Genomic DNA, 16,784 nt, shown 5'->3' on the forward strand with positions numbered 1-16,784 from the left:
CTGCTTCACATACACACACGTCGGCACAAGCGCCCACAGGGCACTGCCCCTACCACCACCACCCGTCCACGCACCGTGCATGCGCAGACTCGCTCCTTGACTCACATCATCACCTCTCGCTCGTTCGCACCCCCTGCGCTGCATTCTTCTCCTGATGCAGGAGCAAGTGGAGGCCACTCTGTGCCATGGCCACCTCGGCCGCCGAGGGTCGGCACTTCTCCGTGACAATGCAAATTTGCTCCCACCCAGCGAAGCAGCGAATGCCACAGATGCGCGCATCAGAGACCGCAGGCGGTTGCAATGGTGAAGGCACCGACGGGTGGGGAGGCTGCACGGCTGCCGCAGCCGGCACCTTTGGCTCGCAGTGAGCAAACTGTGGCGGCGGCGCTGTCTGTTTGTGCACGTGCGCCCTGGCAGCAACCCTTCCAGCGCCGGCGCAGTGAGGGGTGGAGCAATCCGGAGACGGCGAGAGCAGCGGCGGTGCTAGCGGGTCTCGTGCGCCCGGCGTTGCAGACAACGGCTTGCGATCCTGTGTCGCTGTCCATATCCTGACCTGCACGGGCGGCGCTGTGGCGCCATTGCTAACCCGGCACGGCGGCATTGGTGTGTGTGCAACCACCTCGCTGGAAACTTCTGCACTGGAGAGAGCTGTCCCGGTGTCGGTTGCCGAGCCCTCGTCGCTATCGTCGCACGTTTCCGTCAAGGCCAAGTTGCTCTGCGCCTCCCCCTCAACGCTGTCCACGCCCGCCGCGTCTATCGTGCCGACCGTTGCGATCGTCGTCGTCTGCTGCATGCTCCCTTGCCCGCTTGTTATCAGCCCCGGGAAGCTTGGGGAGGAGTACGCACACGTCATGCCCTGCCCGTATTCAAGCTGCATCACATCACTCGAAGCCAGCCGCCGTGCGGCGAAGGACGGAAGCTGGTCGTTGGGTGTGCAGCGGGGCGCCGGGGTACCGGCCGTCGTCACTCCGTGAGAGGGCGTGCCTAGTGGACTGCTGCGACCCCCGGTCATCGAGGGGGAAGACAGGGTTGCGCGGTGCGGCAGTAATGTTCTGCCGTGCGCAGAAGCGGGGGGTGTGGCGATCGTGCTCGTCCCCGAAACGTGCGGCCGCGGCGATGACCGTTTTGGGGGGTGCCGTCGATGCTGGCCGTCTGTGGACACCATCGCAGGCTTGCCGGTAGCTGGCAGGCCAACATTGTTAGACGCTGGCTGCTCATTCTCGTCCGCGCACGCAGCGACCGTGCCGGCACTCCCTTGTCGTCCGTACTCGCGCAGTGCACCCGCTGCAGCAGCAGACGCACTACCACGACCACAACCGCCGTCACCGGAGAAGGATGCACTAACGCTGCAAGACAGCTCTGAAGAGGGGCAACGTACCGGCTCATGGGCGTCGACCAAGAAGGGGGGCTGCGGAATACTGTGAAAGCTCGGCAGAAGGTGGCTTTGGCCACCATACCAGATCCGTCCCGAGACACTCACCTTACCGTCCTCGAACACCACTACGCCGAACTGACTTGTGAAGGCGGCGTCTCGTACACGCTTTGCGACGGAAGTGGGGGTGGCAATAGCGCATGCGCGGTCAGCCACCACATTGCCGCCCTGCTGCGGCCCAGTTGCCAAGTTCTGAAGAGTGCTGTCGCTGGTGCTGATGGTCGAGCTGCCATTAGTCGGTGTGCCACACTCGCCGAACCAGTTCATGCCCCACACCCACAGCTCCCCCTCATCACTTATTGCGAAGGAATTATGGGGCCCGCAGCCAATGCTACGAATTGTTTGTGAGAGCGCCACTCGCACGGGTGCCGGCGTGATCGAGGTGAGGAAGGCTGCATCCACGGCGGCGGCGGTGCTGCCTGTACCGAGAGCACCGACGCCCCATGCGAAAACGCTGCACGACGCCGTCATTGCCACAGCGTGGCGGCGCCCTGCTGCCACCGCTACGATGTCGTGAAGTCCTTCGACGCGCGTGGGCACCGGCACGTCGCGAACTTTAGCACTGGCGGGAGACGCGCCGGTGCCCAAGCCGCAGTATATGGCTTCACCGTGGGTGAGCACCTCCCCATCGGCGGTGAGAGCAACGACAAAGGTGCCCCCGCACCCAATTTGCACAATTCGTGCATTTGCATAGGCAGCGATGCGCACTGGAGAGAAGACGCGTGCGATGTCTGCCGGCTGACACAACTTTTGATGCTCATTGCTGCCCCAGCCATACACTGCGCCGCTCTCGTCAAGAGCGAGCACAAAGTCGGGGCCGCAGCGCACATGCTGAATGACGGCGTCGGACGGTATATGCACTTCGCTGAAGGTCGAAGCTACGGTAACATCATCGCTGTGGTTCGGCCTCATGGAGTCTCCAATCCCGAGTTGGCCACACTCTCCACGTCCAATGGCAACGAGGGAGTTGCTCTCCGACAGGACCACGATGAAGCCTGAGCCAGACCCGGCGCACCGCACACCTTTGCGCATGGTCAGGCTTGACACACGTGATATCTCCTCGATGATGGAGGGGCCGACCACTATCATGGTGGTGTGGCGGTGCACGACACCTGCCAGGCTTTGCAGATGGCCACAGTGCAGCGTCAGCGTCATGTAGTTCGTGAGGATGCGCGTCGGGGCGCAAAGGCGACGACCGTAGCCGAGGCCGATGCCGCACGTCCTGTAGGATCCGCAGGCAACGACGTCACCGTCCTCGAGCAGGATGCATGTGTGCTCACGCGCGCACGTTACCGCCACTGCCTTGACCGGAAGCGGCACCATTGTTGGCAGGAGCCGCGGCGCACACCCGCGCAGCCCCAGCTGCCCCTCGGTGTTCTCGCCAAAACTGAAGACGGTGCCAGTGCTTGTAAGGACAGCGCTGTGGCCGTAGGAGCAACTCGCGTCCACCACAAAATACGGCTGCAGCCCCTCTACAAGGCGCGGTTTCACTTCCGAGGTGTCGGTGCCGTGCCCAAGGCGCCCGCTTCGTCCAACACCCCACGTGTACACCTCGCCCTTCTGCGAGATGGCAAGCGCGTGCCACGGTCCAGCACGCACTGCCACGATGGGACAAGACGTGACGTGCCGTAGGTAGACTATCTGTCTGACACACTTGCGCTGATCGGGTGCGAGACTCGTCTCCAGCTCCTTGTCGCTCATCTTACACCCCAGCATCGATGCAATGCCCCAGGTGCCCATAGCACCGTCACCAAACAGCAGAACACCAAAGAACTCGCCAAAGCAAACATCGAGTACCCCGTAGGGCCCGACCTCCAGCCGCACCGGTGTAAAAACTCGGCTCGTGTCCGGCATTTTCAGGCACTGCCCGTACACGTTGTGGCCCCAGCAGTGCAGCGCTCCATCTGCAGTCAGCGCCACCGCGCACGCGGTTCCAGCGGCAACGCGGGTGATGCGCTCATTGTCATTGAGAAGAACCCGTTGCAACTTGCTCACGCCAGCCGTAGAGAAGTGCGTACCGCGCTCGCCAATGCCGAGCTGTCCTTTGTCCGCGCGGCCGCAGCTGTACAGCACGCCTTCAACGGTCAACACATACGTCACGGCAAGGCCGCAGGCAATCTGTGCCACGCGTGCGGGGGTGCAAACAGATAAGGGAAGGTACACATAGCCGGTCGTGCTGGCGCCACCGGGAAGCGCAGCGCTGACTGCAAGAGCTTCAGCCGCAGCTGTCGATGTGGCCTTCGGCAACCCTGAGGAGGGAGAGGTTCGAAGCTGATGCAGCATACTCCGCTCCGCGGGTCGCCTTGCAGGCAGAGCATCCGTCGCGGACGGCTCACGCGCAAGCGGCACCTTGACGATGGTCATGAGTAGGCCTGCCGCAGGCGAATCGCACCCTGCCAGACTTGCCTGGCATACGCTGCTACCCAGCACGGCGGCACCAGGCGCCCTCTGGTACTGCTGCGCGGCGCTCGAACTGGGTCGCGAAGCGGCACCAACTTGGGCTTTGGGCCCAGCGAGGCCGCTGCTAGCGGCACTTTTTTGTGAGCCAGACGTAGACCGGCCGCGCCGCTGACTATGCTGGCCAAGCGCGCCCTTTGCCAGGGAGCCCCAGCTCAACAGGTTGCCATGTTCCATATACTGTCGTAGCAGAGAGCTTGCAAGGCACTGACGCTGATACGCAGAGGTACCACGGTTGAGCGATGCGAATGTTACCCCATTGCACAAGGCAAACGGATGGTGGCTACCGTCGTCCGCTGCAGCGCCGAGCGCACGAATCCGCTGCGCTGTTTCCATGATGGCCCGCCATTCGTGCCAACTCTCCGCTGCAGGCACCGCTGATGAGGAGGCGGCGGTAGATGACTTCGACGCCTGCTCCCACTGCTTGCGTTCCCGCCACCCGTTTAGCCGCGACAGGTCGTCGGTAGTGGGCAGGCGTGGTACACAGCCGACGCCGTGATACGCGGAAAAGAGTACCACAGGCGCGGGAAACTGCGCCGTGATTGGCACTCCTGCGACAAGTGACGGAGAAATCGGGGAGACTGCATCGCCAAGGCCACCGCTGTCAGCCTTCCCTCCCACGGCTGTTGTGACACCGCTGCCCTCGCGCAAGGGAAAACTTACGTAGAGTGGATTGACAGGGTAGGGTGCGTTGATAGGCTTTCGAGGGAGCTCGCGATACCACCTTTCTGGCTGCAGGGGTATGTCGGCAGACGCTCCAGGAATGGAGACCAATACAGGGCCTCCACTCGGCATGCTTACTGGACGGAGTGGAGTCGACGAATTTCTCGTCCCAAGATGGTGCTGAGGATTTGCCTGACCTGTTAGAGAGGCAAGGCCATCACTGCACCCTGCAGTCGCAGCAGTCACACTAACCGTGGAGTGAGAGCGCGCACGAATCAACTCTGTAGATTCAATTGCACCTTCAGGGCCTGACGAGACCTGTCCAGAATCAGTCAATCCTGTCAGAAGGCTCCGCGATGCCACATTTCGGAGCAAGTCCTGCGGGCAACACCCATACACACTGATGAGTAGCGTCACGAACATGACCACATAATACCGCTGCCAGCGCTTGAGAGCAAAGTAAGCATCGAGTATCATGTCACGGCACCGCTGCAGGCCAAGTGAGAGAAGGACGCTCTTAACAGTGTGCCCTTCTTCTGCAAGTCGAGAGCCCAGAATTGCGAGAATATGCAGTGCGTGGAAGGCCTCCTCGCTTGGGAGAGCCGAGCTCGACGCACACAACTCACGAAGCACAAGGCCTTCGCGAAGCAGGAGTGTGGCCAGCGCAGTGTAGACCCTGGCGCCTAGCTTGCCCGTTGGCGCCTGCTGCCCCGCCTCGATGCAGTTCACGATATCCGGCAGACTGGAGGTGTCTCCTTGGCACCAGCGCCGGCACGCCGCTTCCATGGACGCGAAAAAAAAAACTGATCGGGTGATCAAGCGAGTGAGTGAAAAAGCTTTCTCAAATATCGTAAAAAATGTAGTCCGCGTGCTGACGAGAGAGGATCCAAAGATACAGCTGTGGTAGGTGAAAGGGAAAAAAAAACACTGCGCATTGATAAATATGGAAAGACGAAAAGGATATCGTCTCCGTGCGCCAGCGAGGAAGACGCAACTGCACTTCGGCGTACAAACCTTATCATGGGCGCATGAGTGTCACTTTCGCAGGCATGCGGTGGAGATAGTCTCATGACCTTGCTGACGGGGAAGACGCCGCGTTAGCTTTGAAGAATGAATCAAAGGCATAGAGCAAAAAAAAATCCAAAAAGTTGTCAAAGGGAAAAAGTAGCCGAATGATTGCATACGCGGTGCAGCTCCTCCGCGCTTTCTGCGCTGGCCTGCAAAGCAACACAAAAGCGGATACCGTAGGAATTAGGGAAAGTGACGCACCTAAAATACACCCCTAGCAGTGGTCCTATTATCGCGAGAAAGGATGCACGTTTGGAGAGCACGAAAGCAGGTGCACGAGGCGAAAGCAACATAAGCAGGGAGCAAGTGTACGCATGGATGTAGAAGCTGATTTCCTTTCTAATATTGTGCAACAGCGAAAGCAAAACAGCACGAATGAGAGCAGAGGAGAACGAAGTTACCCCTCCCCAGAGCCGTTTGCCACATATTTGTGGTTACCTGCCAGGTGGCGGTCGAGCTGGTACAGCAGAAGAGAAAAATAGCCAATAGCTGCTATTGAGCTTTCCATTTGTTCTCTTTTCCTTCTTTGATAAGGCATCTGCTCGCTACAGCACAACGTTATGCCGCGACAACCACTGTGCATATGTTTCCACATCCGTATCGTACACCTGAGGTACAACGACCTCCTCACATCTCTCCACTGTTATCCCCTTCTGCTCGCTGTGGGGTACTGAGCCCTCGAGTGACGCCGAAAGAAAGAAATTCTCGCCTTTCTCGTAGTGGCTGTTCAGCTCATCGGCTGCCAGAATTGCACTGCGGTAGTCTTTGAATTTCACGAATGCTGTACCCAGAAACCGGCCAGTTTTCCGGTGTCGCACGAACCGGACATCGACTACTTCACCGAACTGCGAGAAGACAGTGACAAGATCTCCTTCAGATAGCTGGGGAATGTTTCGATCCTCCCCCGTATCTATCCGCGGCTGACTGAGCAAGCGCCGTATGATAATCCATGGTGCACTACCTAGCAAGGCGTGATACTCCGAGGTATAAGGGCCAGAGTTTCCGCTGCGGAATTTCTTCATTTCGGTCCCTACAATAGAGCAGGCCGGCTGTGCTACAGCGAAATAGGAACTGGTCACCTTTTCTTTTTTGGAGAAGGGAGCAACAACAACAAAAATCCATGCAACGTGGTAGCCAGCGTAGAATAATGAAAGTTTTCGCGGAAAGTTGTTTTCGAGCTCATAGGGATCTCTTTCCACTCCTGCAAAGGCAACTATCGAAAGTCGCCGGATTCTGGCGCAGCTTTTGGGAAGAAAAGGCAGCGATTCCGTGGCAGTGCGCTTCATATTGGTAAACTTTCCGCGGCTATTTGTGGTTTTCTTCTGATCCGAGCTCGACCCTACAGGTGTCTTAAACCGAAGAGTGAATGTAACAAGAAGTCGATATGAAAGAAAGTGAAGCTGGTAGGCGAAAAGGAAAAACACAGATTCCGGTAGCTGGGGCAATGAGAGGTAATGGCCGTACAGAAAAAATGTCAACGTAAGGGCTTACAGTGGGAGCAGCTACGCACCCCTTTCTACTTCTTCTCCACTTGGCAGTACAGAATGAGGCGCAAAAAACGAGCATCATAAGGCAGCGCAAGCAGCACGCCTCTAATGGCTAGCAGATGCCCCTAGTGAACCAAGAGCCAGGATAGAGCACCCATAAGAAAACGATTTGCTTCGTAAAGCACGAGACAACAACAAGCACACATACTTCTCAACAGAAACGAGACAATGGATAAAAGCGCAACGCTCCAATAAAGCATACAGCCATACATATATGTGCAAAGACATCAAGAGAGTGATCTGACTGACAACGAGGCAAATTAGCTGCTATGATACGTAGAGAGCATTATGGGACTCGAGATCAGCGTAAGTGAAACTCATGGTGGGGAGTCCCCATTGGTAGCCGGCAAATTTCTCCATTTCACTTTCCTTGGCTTCGGCGTCCCTCTGCTCTTTCTCACGCTTTTGCTGCTCAGCTTGTCGCTTTTGTAGTTCGAACTTGACTGTGACTTTTTGGGGTCGCGAAAGACGCTCGAAAATCTCAGGAGTCTTAAAGCCCTTCCTGTTAGGAGTCGAGCCGCGGGGCTTCGCTACAGAAGGCTTTTCCTCTCCGCTCCCCATCGAGTCGTTGTTTGGGGCCGGCGAGTCTTCTTTGGGTTTGCTGCCTTTTTCTGAGTCGCATGATACCTCGCCACGATCCTGCCGTCGTTTCAGCTCGATAAGCCTCTCCTGTTCAGATTTTTCCTTGTTGTAACGCTGCGCATCTGCGTACAGCCGTAAGAACACCTCTTCGTTATCCACTTGACGGTCGACCGCAGATCGGTTGGAGTTTGTATGAGCAGCGAAGGAACCATGTGATAGGTTTCGTTCGATATGAGCGTCATTTAATTCTTTTTGGGCGCGGCGGCTAACATTACGCTGCTTCGCGGCTGCAGCGTCATCGTACATTTTATCATATACGCTTTGCTCATAGCCACCACGGCTTGAGCGCGCCGAGCTTGTCTCGTTTTGGGGGTGATACGTTGACCGTTGTACATGCCTTTTTCGAAGCCTTGAGGAGCTGTTTGTATTCGGATGAAACGTGCAGTTTTCTTCATCGTCGTTCGGGTGCTCATAAGTGTCTACCTGACTTGCCACTGCCGGGCGCACTGCGGAGTAGTTCGACTTCGGTTGAATTTCTGCCTCCTGTACAGGACGGATCGCCTCCATCTGCCATGGCACACGTGAGGAGGCCACTGACTCTTCATATTGGGATCGAGTGCTGGTGCTTCTCTCTGGAGGCCAGTCCCGCGACACGGGAGTGCCGCAAGAAAGAACCGACTTCGAGATCGGCGCCTGACGGTCGCTAGGCGGCTGCTGACGGTGGGTTCTCGATGTCCAAGAATGATCTTCGGGCAACCGCGACATCTTTCGGTTTGCGCTCCCAATGCTTCCCGAAAGCAAGTCTTTGGGTGTATCGCTGCGCGAGCTTGGTAATCCATTGTGGCACCCGTGAAATCTGCTGGTGTCCGCTGCAGCTTCTCGATGAGATCGCGGGCGTAACGACAGCTTTGGTTTCCCCGAGGGTTGTACAGGCAGTACTGGCGGGGCGTCTGATAGGCCCCTCAACTCTGGTATTGGAGCTGATGCCTTCAGTCCTGTGGCCTCCTGCGGGTTCACTCCTATGTGTGGATGCAGACCGAGTGCAGGGCCTTCCCCTTTGAGCGGGCGGCTCTCACTACCCTTCCGTGGGTGCCCGCCGAAGTACTGCTGGTACTTCTCAAAAAGGTCCCCCTGCCCTGTCCCTGAAAGAAGCTCACTTTCTCTATCCTTCAGCCATTCCTGGTTACAGCGCTGCATTTCGTGATTACACCCGGGAGCCCATTTATCGTACAAAAGATGAACTGAAGATGCGGTAACAAAAGTGGAAGATGCACTGGCTCGGGAATCGAAATAGTTTAGCTGTTCTTGCGGCATGTCATAGGCTGCATGCTTGAGATCAGAATCTTTCATTTCTTCTACTATTGTGGTGCTTTAAACGAAACTCAGAATAAGTGTCCTTGTTTTTCTCGATCTTCTATGAATAATCTTGCAAATTGTAGGGCGGAATCTTGTACCAGGCCTTGATTTGGCGAATATCAGCAAAGAACCTCGAGAAAGTGTGAGGCGATGAAGCCGAAGATGCCTTTTTTTTTTTTGGCGCTTGTTATATCCGAGGGAGTAAGGGGTATCAAAAGAAAAGCATATTTTTAAGCAAGCTTTCAAATAGAGCAAAAGACGTGATATTCACTGGCGGTGGATCAAAGGCCTGACCCCTCCTCTTTTCCTTCAAAAGAACCCGTTGCCAGTGGCAATAAACTAACTTGAAACGACTATAACACAGTCGGAAATAAGAGACTCTTGATTTTTCCATTACCAGTAAATGGCTTTGATATTGCGCTGCGGTGTCCCCTGCCATGAAGGAAGCGAGGCTCGCCCCAGTAGTGGGCAAAAAAGTAAGCTGACCGAACTGTACGGCAGAATTAGCATCATTCAATCACACACCTTCGACCACGATGAGAGCCTTCCCATTAACTCGGTTCTCATCACTGTATAGTCGCTCCTGAAAAGTGTTTTCCTTTGACGAGCTCAAAAAGAGCAAATAGAGCACAGGAAAAAAGCAAGAACACACCAAGCAAGCGCCACAAAAAAGAATTTCCAGTACCCTGAGCTGCAGCAGTGCAAGGCTGCAACCAGAACCTTCCGGACTAAAAACATCCCGTTGGATGAAAAGCAATTTGTATCTGAGCAAGCACACGACTTTTTTTTGACAGCGAGCTAAGATTGCGCACCAATCATGATACCATTTCCGCCCTCTAGCAGGATCCACAGAGTGCCTCGCTTACATCAAAGACTCCAGTCGACACGCGTCCGTCTGGTATCAATCGCGCACCTAGTATCTGAGGAAGAAAAGAGCCCAGGTAAGAGCGCGTTAGGGAATTGAGTTGGGCCGAGAGCAGAGGGCTTGTCCCGGTCGACCACGGTCTAGGTGCAGGTCAGCAAACGTAGCTGATCCCTGGCAGTTTGTGTGTATTTGTTGCCTTCATCTATCGAATGCCACGCTGAGTATCGACAAAGATCTGTGCCGCTGCCGCTTGGGAGTTCAATTGGCGGGGATGTTGCAAGAACCTGCACCTCCCTCAACGCGATCGAGCCTATCGTACCTCTGCTGTGCACGGCTCTCTGCCTGCCTTCGAAATCGATAGACAAAGAATGTGCTCACCGCCAAGGTAAAAGCAAAGAAAATCTCAAACATAATAAATGACGTGCTGCTCCTCTCCGAACTGGGCCCGTCGGGGCACTGCACGTTGCGCATTTTGTAGGGCTCAGCTTCAATTGTGGGCTTCAATAAGGCTCAGCAAGATGAGGATGGGGGGAAAAGGGGGTGCGTTTTGTGGGGTTGGGGGGTCTCTGGGCGCGCCCAGGTTCGTCTTGGGCGCGGCCGGCCCGCGCCGCCGCTCTCCCCGCCGCGGGGACCCTTGGGGGCCGGGCCTGCCGGCGCGCCCCCCCCCCACGCGGGGCCGGGGGCCGGCTGGGCGCCCGCCTAGGCCGCCGCGCCAGGGGGAAGGGCCCCGCGGGGAGCCGCGGCAGCGCCGCCAATCATTTTCTCGTTTTTTTTTTTTGCAGTTACAGATGCCAATGTGGAAAACTCGCATGGCTTAGTCACGAGGCCGCTTTTCACCAGGCGCCATTTCCTCCACCTGCGGCTCTGAATCTTCCTCCTCGCCGAGAAACGTCGGAGCCACGACGAGGGGTTTGTCGCCGGAGGGAAATATGGTGCCGTTCAGCTCGGCGATGGCGCGCTCATATCCGACACGGTCCCCCAGCTCGACCAAAGCGTACCCAGCGCAGAAGCAGTCGGCGTTAAGGGGAATCTTGATGTCGGTAATGGCCCCAAAGTAGTCCGGATCACCTTCTTTGAAGGAGACAAGGTAGTTAGCGATGTCCTCTTGCGTGGTCGTTTCCGGCAGGTTCGAGAAAAAGAGTACCCAGCCCTCGATGCTGGGAATCGGACACCCTGGCTGGATGTCGTCCGGGCGCTGCAGGCGCTCATACTGCGTGCGGGAGCGGCGCACGCGGCGCAGCTGCCGCACTTCGGCGCTGGGAGCAGCGGTGGTTTCCATCGGAGGAAACAGCGACTACGACGGCCCGCGCGTGACGAGCGGTGGCTGGAAAGGAGAAATACTTACTTTTGCTTGGTGTCGCTGCAGAGGGGGGGTGCTTGATAGGCAGTGCTGCGTGAGCTTAGCAACGGGGCACATGGTGCAGGCACTCCCGGAGAGAAAGAGCAGGAAGACGGAGAGGGATATGGCAGGCGTGAAAGTGCGTTTCCCATTCGACGGCACATTTGTGCTCGCCGGCAGCAACAGTGCGAAGATAGCACAGCATTCTACTGCTAAATGCCGTGCCTTTACCGTCACACACTTGTCTCGCAAGCACCAGGGTCGTCGCACCTCTTGCGCCTTCAAGGGAACTCATGTGCGTGAGCTCAGTGACGCGCATGCCACACACCGAACAAGAAAAGGCCGCTCGCCACAGACAACGAAGAAAGAGCCGCTGGGCCAGCTTCGCGTGCACATACACGCGATGGTCCTTAAGCACGAGAAGCTTTGACACCATCGAAGCAGCGCATCCAAAAATAATGTAGCGACCACCACATCACAGGTCGTCGCCGTTCCACCGCAGCCCTGGCTTCGCCGTGGCGCCACCGTACCCGGTCAGGCGCGGGCCGTAGCGATGATCCCCCTTGATATAACCGCCTCGCATGTTCCCGGTGACTATGTACTGGCCATACGCCTTGATGATTGTCGCTACAGAGTTATTGCGTGCGTACACGTTGCCGGTCTTGACCGTCGCAAAGCGCTGGGACCGGGACAGAATTGTGTCAATCTTCTCTTGCAGCTCTGCCGGCGTGCATGACTCCACGCCCTCGCCCAGCTCCACACGAATGGGGTACAAGATGCCGGGGCGCGCGTAGGGCTCGTGCTGCCGCATCACGTCGACGATACGACAGAAAACTGGTGCCCGCAGAATAGCGCGCGAGCTACAGCGCAGCATGTGAATGCACAAAGTTCTGTTGTCTGCCCACCGCTGATTTGCACGCTTCACAACTGAAAAGAAGCTGCGCCTCCAGCGGAGCCGCTAAGGCCGCGTCACCGAGATGACGCCCTTCAGCAACGAAGATGTGCCACACCCTTTTCTTCTCCTGAGTGTGCTCGACAATTTCCTGCGTTGCCGTGCACGTAAGTGCCTTTTGCTCCTCCGAGTGCTTCGTTGTCTCGCGATGGCTGCTGCGCCCACGGCCCTGTAGCGTATACGGCAGTTTCGACGTGCTTCCGGCCACCGTGGCGCCCAGCGACACGGCAACGAACACGGAGAGAAGGGGGAGGGGGGGCAAGGAGGGGGAATAGTAGCACGAAAGCAAAGGCGGGTGGCGGCGGATGCGCACGAAGGAATTTGCCGCCGAAGGATGGCTCGGCGCCTCGCGGTGCAAGGAGCGCGCTGCGCCTCATCCATCGGGCGAGGAAGCTTCATGAGGAAGCGCATGGGGAGTAACCTATCCTCCATGGCACCCTGCGCCACCTCCACTCCCACGCCAGAGTGCGGTCGCCAGTTTCTCCGCAAGGTGCTCTCTCCCACGGAGCTAATGAGTCCCGGCCTATGAAGCTGTCGGAGAGCGTCCATCATACGGCGAAGAGCAGTTTACCGCCAGACAGACGGTGTGCCTTTCCTTTCGACTTGGCCTGTCGGCGTTCAGCTACGGTAAAGGGGCGCGCAGATACTCGCAGAGACCTCTCTCTCTCACCCACGCAGGCGAGCATGCACACATACTATGAATACCGCGCGCGGAAGGCGCCCCACACGCGCACGCACATGCTGAGAGGGAGAGAGGGCGCATGCACGAAAACGGCGGCAGCCGGGAGAGAGGAGCCGAGGAGACACAGCCAACGCCAGAAACGAAAGAAAACGAAGACATTTATCGAGACGATTCCTATCGTGCGCCTTTTACTCCGTCCGTTGCTGATGGCGGCCCCTCGCTGAGGACAGGAGGACGCCACCTCGGCACGCGGCATCTCAGGTGCCCAGCGCCTCACTCTCTGTGCGGGGACGCCAGGCAGCGCCCACTGCCCCCTGCCAGATGCCGAGCCGCCTCTGGTAGCGACAGCAGCACCGAGCACCGGCGTTGCGTCGGCGCGGCCTGCGAGGCGGGTGGTGGGTGGGTGGGTGGGTAGAGCATGAGACGGTGGAGGGAGGGGTAGGTCCGTGCTCGGGTGACTGAAGGGAGGGGTGGTGGTGCTCGAATGCGCGCCTTGTGCGGCTGCTTCGCCGCACGCGGTGTGGGCCTCCCCCTTCCCCTATCGGGTGGGTGTGGCGTGGCGCTGAACTCGCGCATCTTCTCTTCTCTGATGGCAGAGGGCGGAGGTGTTTGAAGTATAAAAGACTTTTGACGATGTATCATCTCGATCGATGCGTGCGTGTGTGTGGCGAGGGGTGGGGGCATCTAGGTGACTGAAGACCTGAAAAGGGAGGATGCATCGCGAGAGGGGTGTGTGTCTGATTATGCGGGCGGCCCTCGTCCCCACTCAAACCTCACTATCTGCTGTGACGGCTCCGTCGACACCCATCAAACAAGTACTCGAGTCGTAAGGGAGGGAGGGAGGTGGGAGAGCGGTGGTGGTCGTGTGCTCACGTGCCCATCAGCTCGCAGCGGACTGCTGGGAATGAGCCCCAGAGGAAAGAGAACGGAAGGGAGGAGAAAGAGCAGTCGAGAAAATACCGAAGGCACACACACACAGCGAGAAGAGGGCGTGGGGGAGGACACGGGGAGGGGAGGGGGAAGAAAGAATACGGGGCAAAGAGGCGAGCAAATGGCGCAAACAGAGGCCGTTGGGGCCACCAAAGGGAAGAAAAGGGGGGAAGGAGGGAGGGGGGGGAAGCGGAGGCACACGTGAGGGAGCCGTGAATGAGAAATAGATAAATAGAAAACGAAAGGCATTGAGAAAACTCCGCCTGCACGTGCCACGGCAATCCCCACGGGAGAAGACCGCTTACTGCAGCTGCTCCGCCTCCGCCGCGGTCGTCTCAAGAGGCGTCAGGGTCATCATGAGATCCTCACCCTCCATCGTCGCCGTTGTTGCGTTGAGCATGCTGGAAGAGGCGCGGTTAGCAAAGGAGTCGCAGTTCGCCTTGCCCTCCAGCATCAGACCTTCGTGCGGCGCCATCCTTGTCACATCCGGCAGGGGTGGTGAGGAGCACCTAGTGTGCCTGCCAAGAGAAGACGCGCCACCCACCCCACTCGCGTCTACCCCGGCCTCCGCTGCGGCCACCTCTACTGCAGCAGAGGGGTCCGCGGCCTGTAGGAGCGGTATGAGCGCTTGGGGCGGTGCCGGGTGCAGCAGTTCCTCAATACGAGCATCGATCTCCGCCGTGCTGGCGCCTGGCGCAAAGCGAGCGTACGGCACACCCTTCTGGTCGACGAGAAAGTAGGTGAAGTTCCACCGCACAGCGCTCTGGCCCAGCACGCCGCGGATGCGACTCTTAAGGAACCCGAAGAGCGGCAGCTCGTGATTGCCGTTCACATCCACCTTGGCCATAATGGGGAAGTCCACCTCGCCAATGTTCGGGTACATGAAGGAGATGTTCTCCGCGATCTCGTCCTCGTTGCCTGGCTCTCCGTTGCCGAACTCATTGGACGGAAACGCCAACACAACGAATCCCTTGCTGTGATGCTTGCGGTAGAGCTTCACAAGTGTGGTGTACCCGGACTCTGTGTAGTACTTGCACTTGCTGGCCACATTGCAGATGAGCACGACGGAGCCCTTGTGCTGACGAAGGTCGTAGAGCTCGTGGTGGCAGTTGAGCACCTGAAAGTCATAAATCGTCTTGATGGCGTCCGGGTCGGAGGGGTCGGCGGCGCCGTCATCGGCCCACGCCAGTGTCTCGTAGGGCATCGGCATCTGCTCCAGGGAGCCGTTTTGACTGGCTGACAGGGTTGGACGCCGCGTGTGGGCGAGTACCGGCAGCGGCTCTTCACCGTCGGACGTAGAAGCGCGGCCTCTAACGCTCATGGCGTATTTAAGTGAAGGCGGTAAGCTTAGAAGAAAGGGTCGCTCGGGAAGAGAGGGGGGTCTGAGTACGGTGCGCACTGCTTCTCAATGCCGTCGTGCTCGTGTGTGTGTGTGTGTGGTGCTGTATCTCCTGCCCTTGACCATGCACTACCGTATATATCTGTGAGCGGGTGTGAATGAGGTGCGATGGGGAGAGGGAAAGATGGGGAGGGAGGGGGAACCGCTCACGTCGCCGCGAAAGGATCCACGGAGGGGATGGGCTGCTGCTGCCGGTGGTGCCGGTCGTTGAGGGGAGACAGAGATGAGGGGAGCGGTAGGAAAGAGAAGACGAGATATCTGCGAGGCTGTATGGGGGTGGTGAGCTCCTCATGCGGCAGGCCCCATCGATGCCACCTAGGTAGATTGCGTGATGCGGCAGAAAAAAAATAGGAAGGGACGAAGAAAGGGGAAGGGGGCGGGTAGCAATATGACGTGTGCCTCTACACCCTTCCCCACCATCAGCTCAGCGCCCTTCCCCCCTCCTCAAGCAGAATGGAAACGGTGGGTACGCACCGCGCATGCTACGCGGGCACATGTGAGCGGGTGCTCGACCGGGCTCGATAGGCAAAAGAAGCAGAAAGAGGGAGGAGGAGGGGGGGAGGTGTTCCCCCGCGATGCGTTGACCAAACCGCTTATGCGGGTGGCGCGCCAAGATGCCTGCGTGGGGGGGGGGGGGGGAGGAGGCAACGAAAAGGTGAGGAGCGCACCGGGAAAAGGTGATATGCGAGGGCACGTCACGTCTCTTCGGCAACATATCGGAGCAATCTCTGCTTCACTCCAATCCCCTCCAAGCAGCCGCGCAGACGCACAGAAGAGAACGCCCCAAAGAACATAAGAGGCAGGCCGCTGAGCAAGTGACCCGCCCTACTCTCCTTCCACAGCTGTGGATCGGTCGCCGCTTCCCGACTCGCATGCGTGAGCGCAGCTGGACTGCACGGCTCCTCAGCAAAGCGTCACCGCCAGCCTCCCCCTTTCCGCGCGTGCGTTGCATGCCTGTCAGAGCTTTGACGATGGCGCGGCTTTCAGCAGCGGCAGCAGGTACTTCTCGATCTCCTCCGCCGTCGCGCCGGGAGAGAAGCGGCGCACGGCATGGCCGTCCCCGTCCACCAGGAACGCTGTGAAGTTCCACTTCACCATCGTTGTGCCGAGGATACCCTTGCACGCGGACTTCAAGTAGCAATACAGCGGGTGCGTGTCGTCGCCGTTGACATGGACCTTCTCCATAATTGGGAAATCTGCCTTGAAGCGCGTGCAGGCGAACTCCTTCACATCCTCCGACGTGCCCGGCTCCTGGCCAGCGAACTGGTTGCACGGGAACGCCAGCACCGTGAACCCGAGGTTCTTGTACTTGTTGTACAGCGTGACGGCGGTCTCGTAGCCGCCCTTGGTGTAGCCGCACTTGCTGGCCACGTTGTAGATGAGAAGCGGATGGCCCCTGTGCTGCGTGAGGTCGTACGGCTGATGGTCGCTGCCCTTCACCTGGAAGTCGTAAATAGACTGTGCCGCTGCAGCACCGGTGGCGCGGCGAAGTGGAGACATGCGCAGCATGTG

The 16,784-nt window shown here is 58.2% G+C and overlaps 7 protein-coding genes across 7 annotated transcripts; all 7 read right to left on the reverse strand.

Moving 5' to 3' along the window:
- Positions 1-109: 109 nt before the first annotated feature.
- Positions 110-5,338, reverse strand: LSCM1_04080 (uncharacterized protein; the record flags this gene model as incomplete). The annotated part of the gene is made up of 1 exon (XM_067321605.1): positions 110-5,338. The coding sequence occupies one exon, from the start codon at positions 5,336-5,338 to the stop codon at positions 110-112; it is 5,229 nt and encodes a 1,742-aa protein (XP_067177836.1).
- Positions 5,339-6,165: 827 nt separating this feature from the next.
- LSCM1_04081 (uncharacterized protein) lies at positions 6,166-6,642 on the reverse strand (the record flags this gene model as incomplete). Its single annotated transcript, XM_067321606.1, has 1 exon — positions 6,166-6,642. One exon carries the CDS (start codon positions 6,640-6,642, stop codon positions 6,166-6,168), a length of 477 nt encoding a protein of 158 aa, XP_067177837.1.
- Positions 6,643-10,228: 3,586 nt separating this feature from the next.
- LSCM1_04083 (uncharacterized protein) lies at positions 10,229-10,441 on the reverse strand (the record flags this gene model as incomplete). Its single annotated transcript, XM_067321607.1, has 1 exon — positions 10,229-10,441. One exon carries the CDS (start codon positions 10,439-10,441, stop codon positions 10,229-10,231), a length of 213 nt encoding a protein of 70 aa, XP_067177838.1.
- Positions 10,442-10,784: 343 nt separating this feature from the next.
- On the reverse strand, positions 10,785-11,249 carry LSCM1_04084 (uncharacterized protein; the record flags this gene model as incomplete). The annotated part of the gene is made up of 1 exon (XM_067321608.1): positions 10,785-11,249. One exon carries the CDS (start codon positions 11,247-11,249, stop codon positions 10,785-10,787), a length of 465 nt encoding a protein of 154 aa, XP_067177839.1.
- Positions 11,250-11,784: 535 nt separating this feature from the next.
- On the reverse strand, positions 11,785-12,183 carry LSCM1_04085 (uncharacterized protein; the record flags this gene model as incomplete). Its single annotated transcript, XM_067321609.1, has 1 exon — positions 11,785-12,183. The coding sequence occupies one exon, from the start codon at positions 12,181-12,183 to the stop codon at positions 11,785-11,787; it is 399 nt and encodes a 132-aa protein (XP_067177840.1).
- Positions 12,184-14,174: 1,991 nt separating this feature from the next.
- On the reverse strand, positions 14,175-15,194 carry LSCM1_04086 (uncharacterized protein; the record flags this gene model as incomplete). The annotated part of the gene is made up of 1 exon (XM_067321610.1): positions 14,175-15,194. The coding sequence occupies one exon, from the start codon at positions 15,192-15,194 to the stop codon at positions 14,175-14,177; it is 1,020 nt and encodes a 339-aa protein (XP_067177841.1).
- A 1,035-nt stretch (positions 15,195-16,229) lies between these two features.
- LSCM1_04087 (uncharacterized protein) lies at positions 16,230-16,781 on the reverse strand (the record flags this gene model as incomplete). Its single annotated transcript, XM_067321611.1, has 1 exon — positions 16,230-16,781. The coding sequence occupies one exon, from the start codon at positions 16,779-16,781 to the stop codon at positions 16,230-16,232; it is 552 nt and encodes a 183-aa protein (XP_067177842.1).
- Positions 16,782-16,784: the final 3 nt, after the last annotated feature.

This window comes from Leishmania martiniquensis, chromosome 26 (genome assembly GCF_017916325.1).
Source record: "Leishmania martiniquensis isolate LSCM1 chromosome 26, whole genome shotgun sequence".
NCBI classification, from domain to species: domain Eukaryota; phylum Euglenozoa; class Kinetoplastea; order Trypanosomatida; family Trypanosomatidae; genus Leishmania; species Leishmania martiniquensis.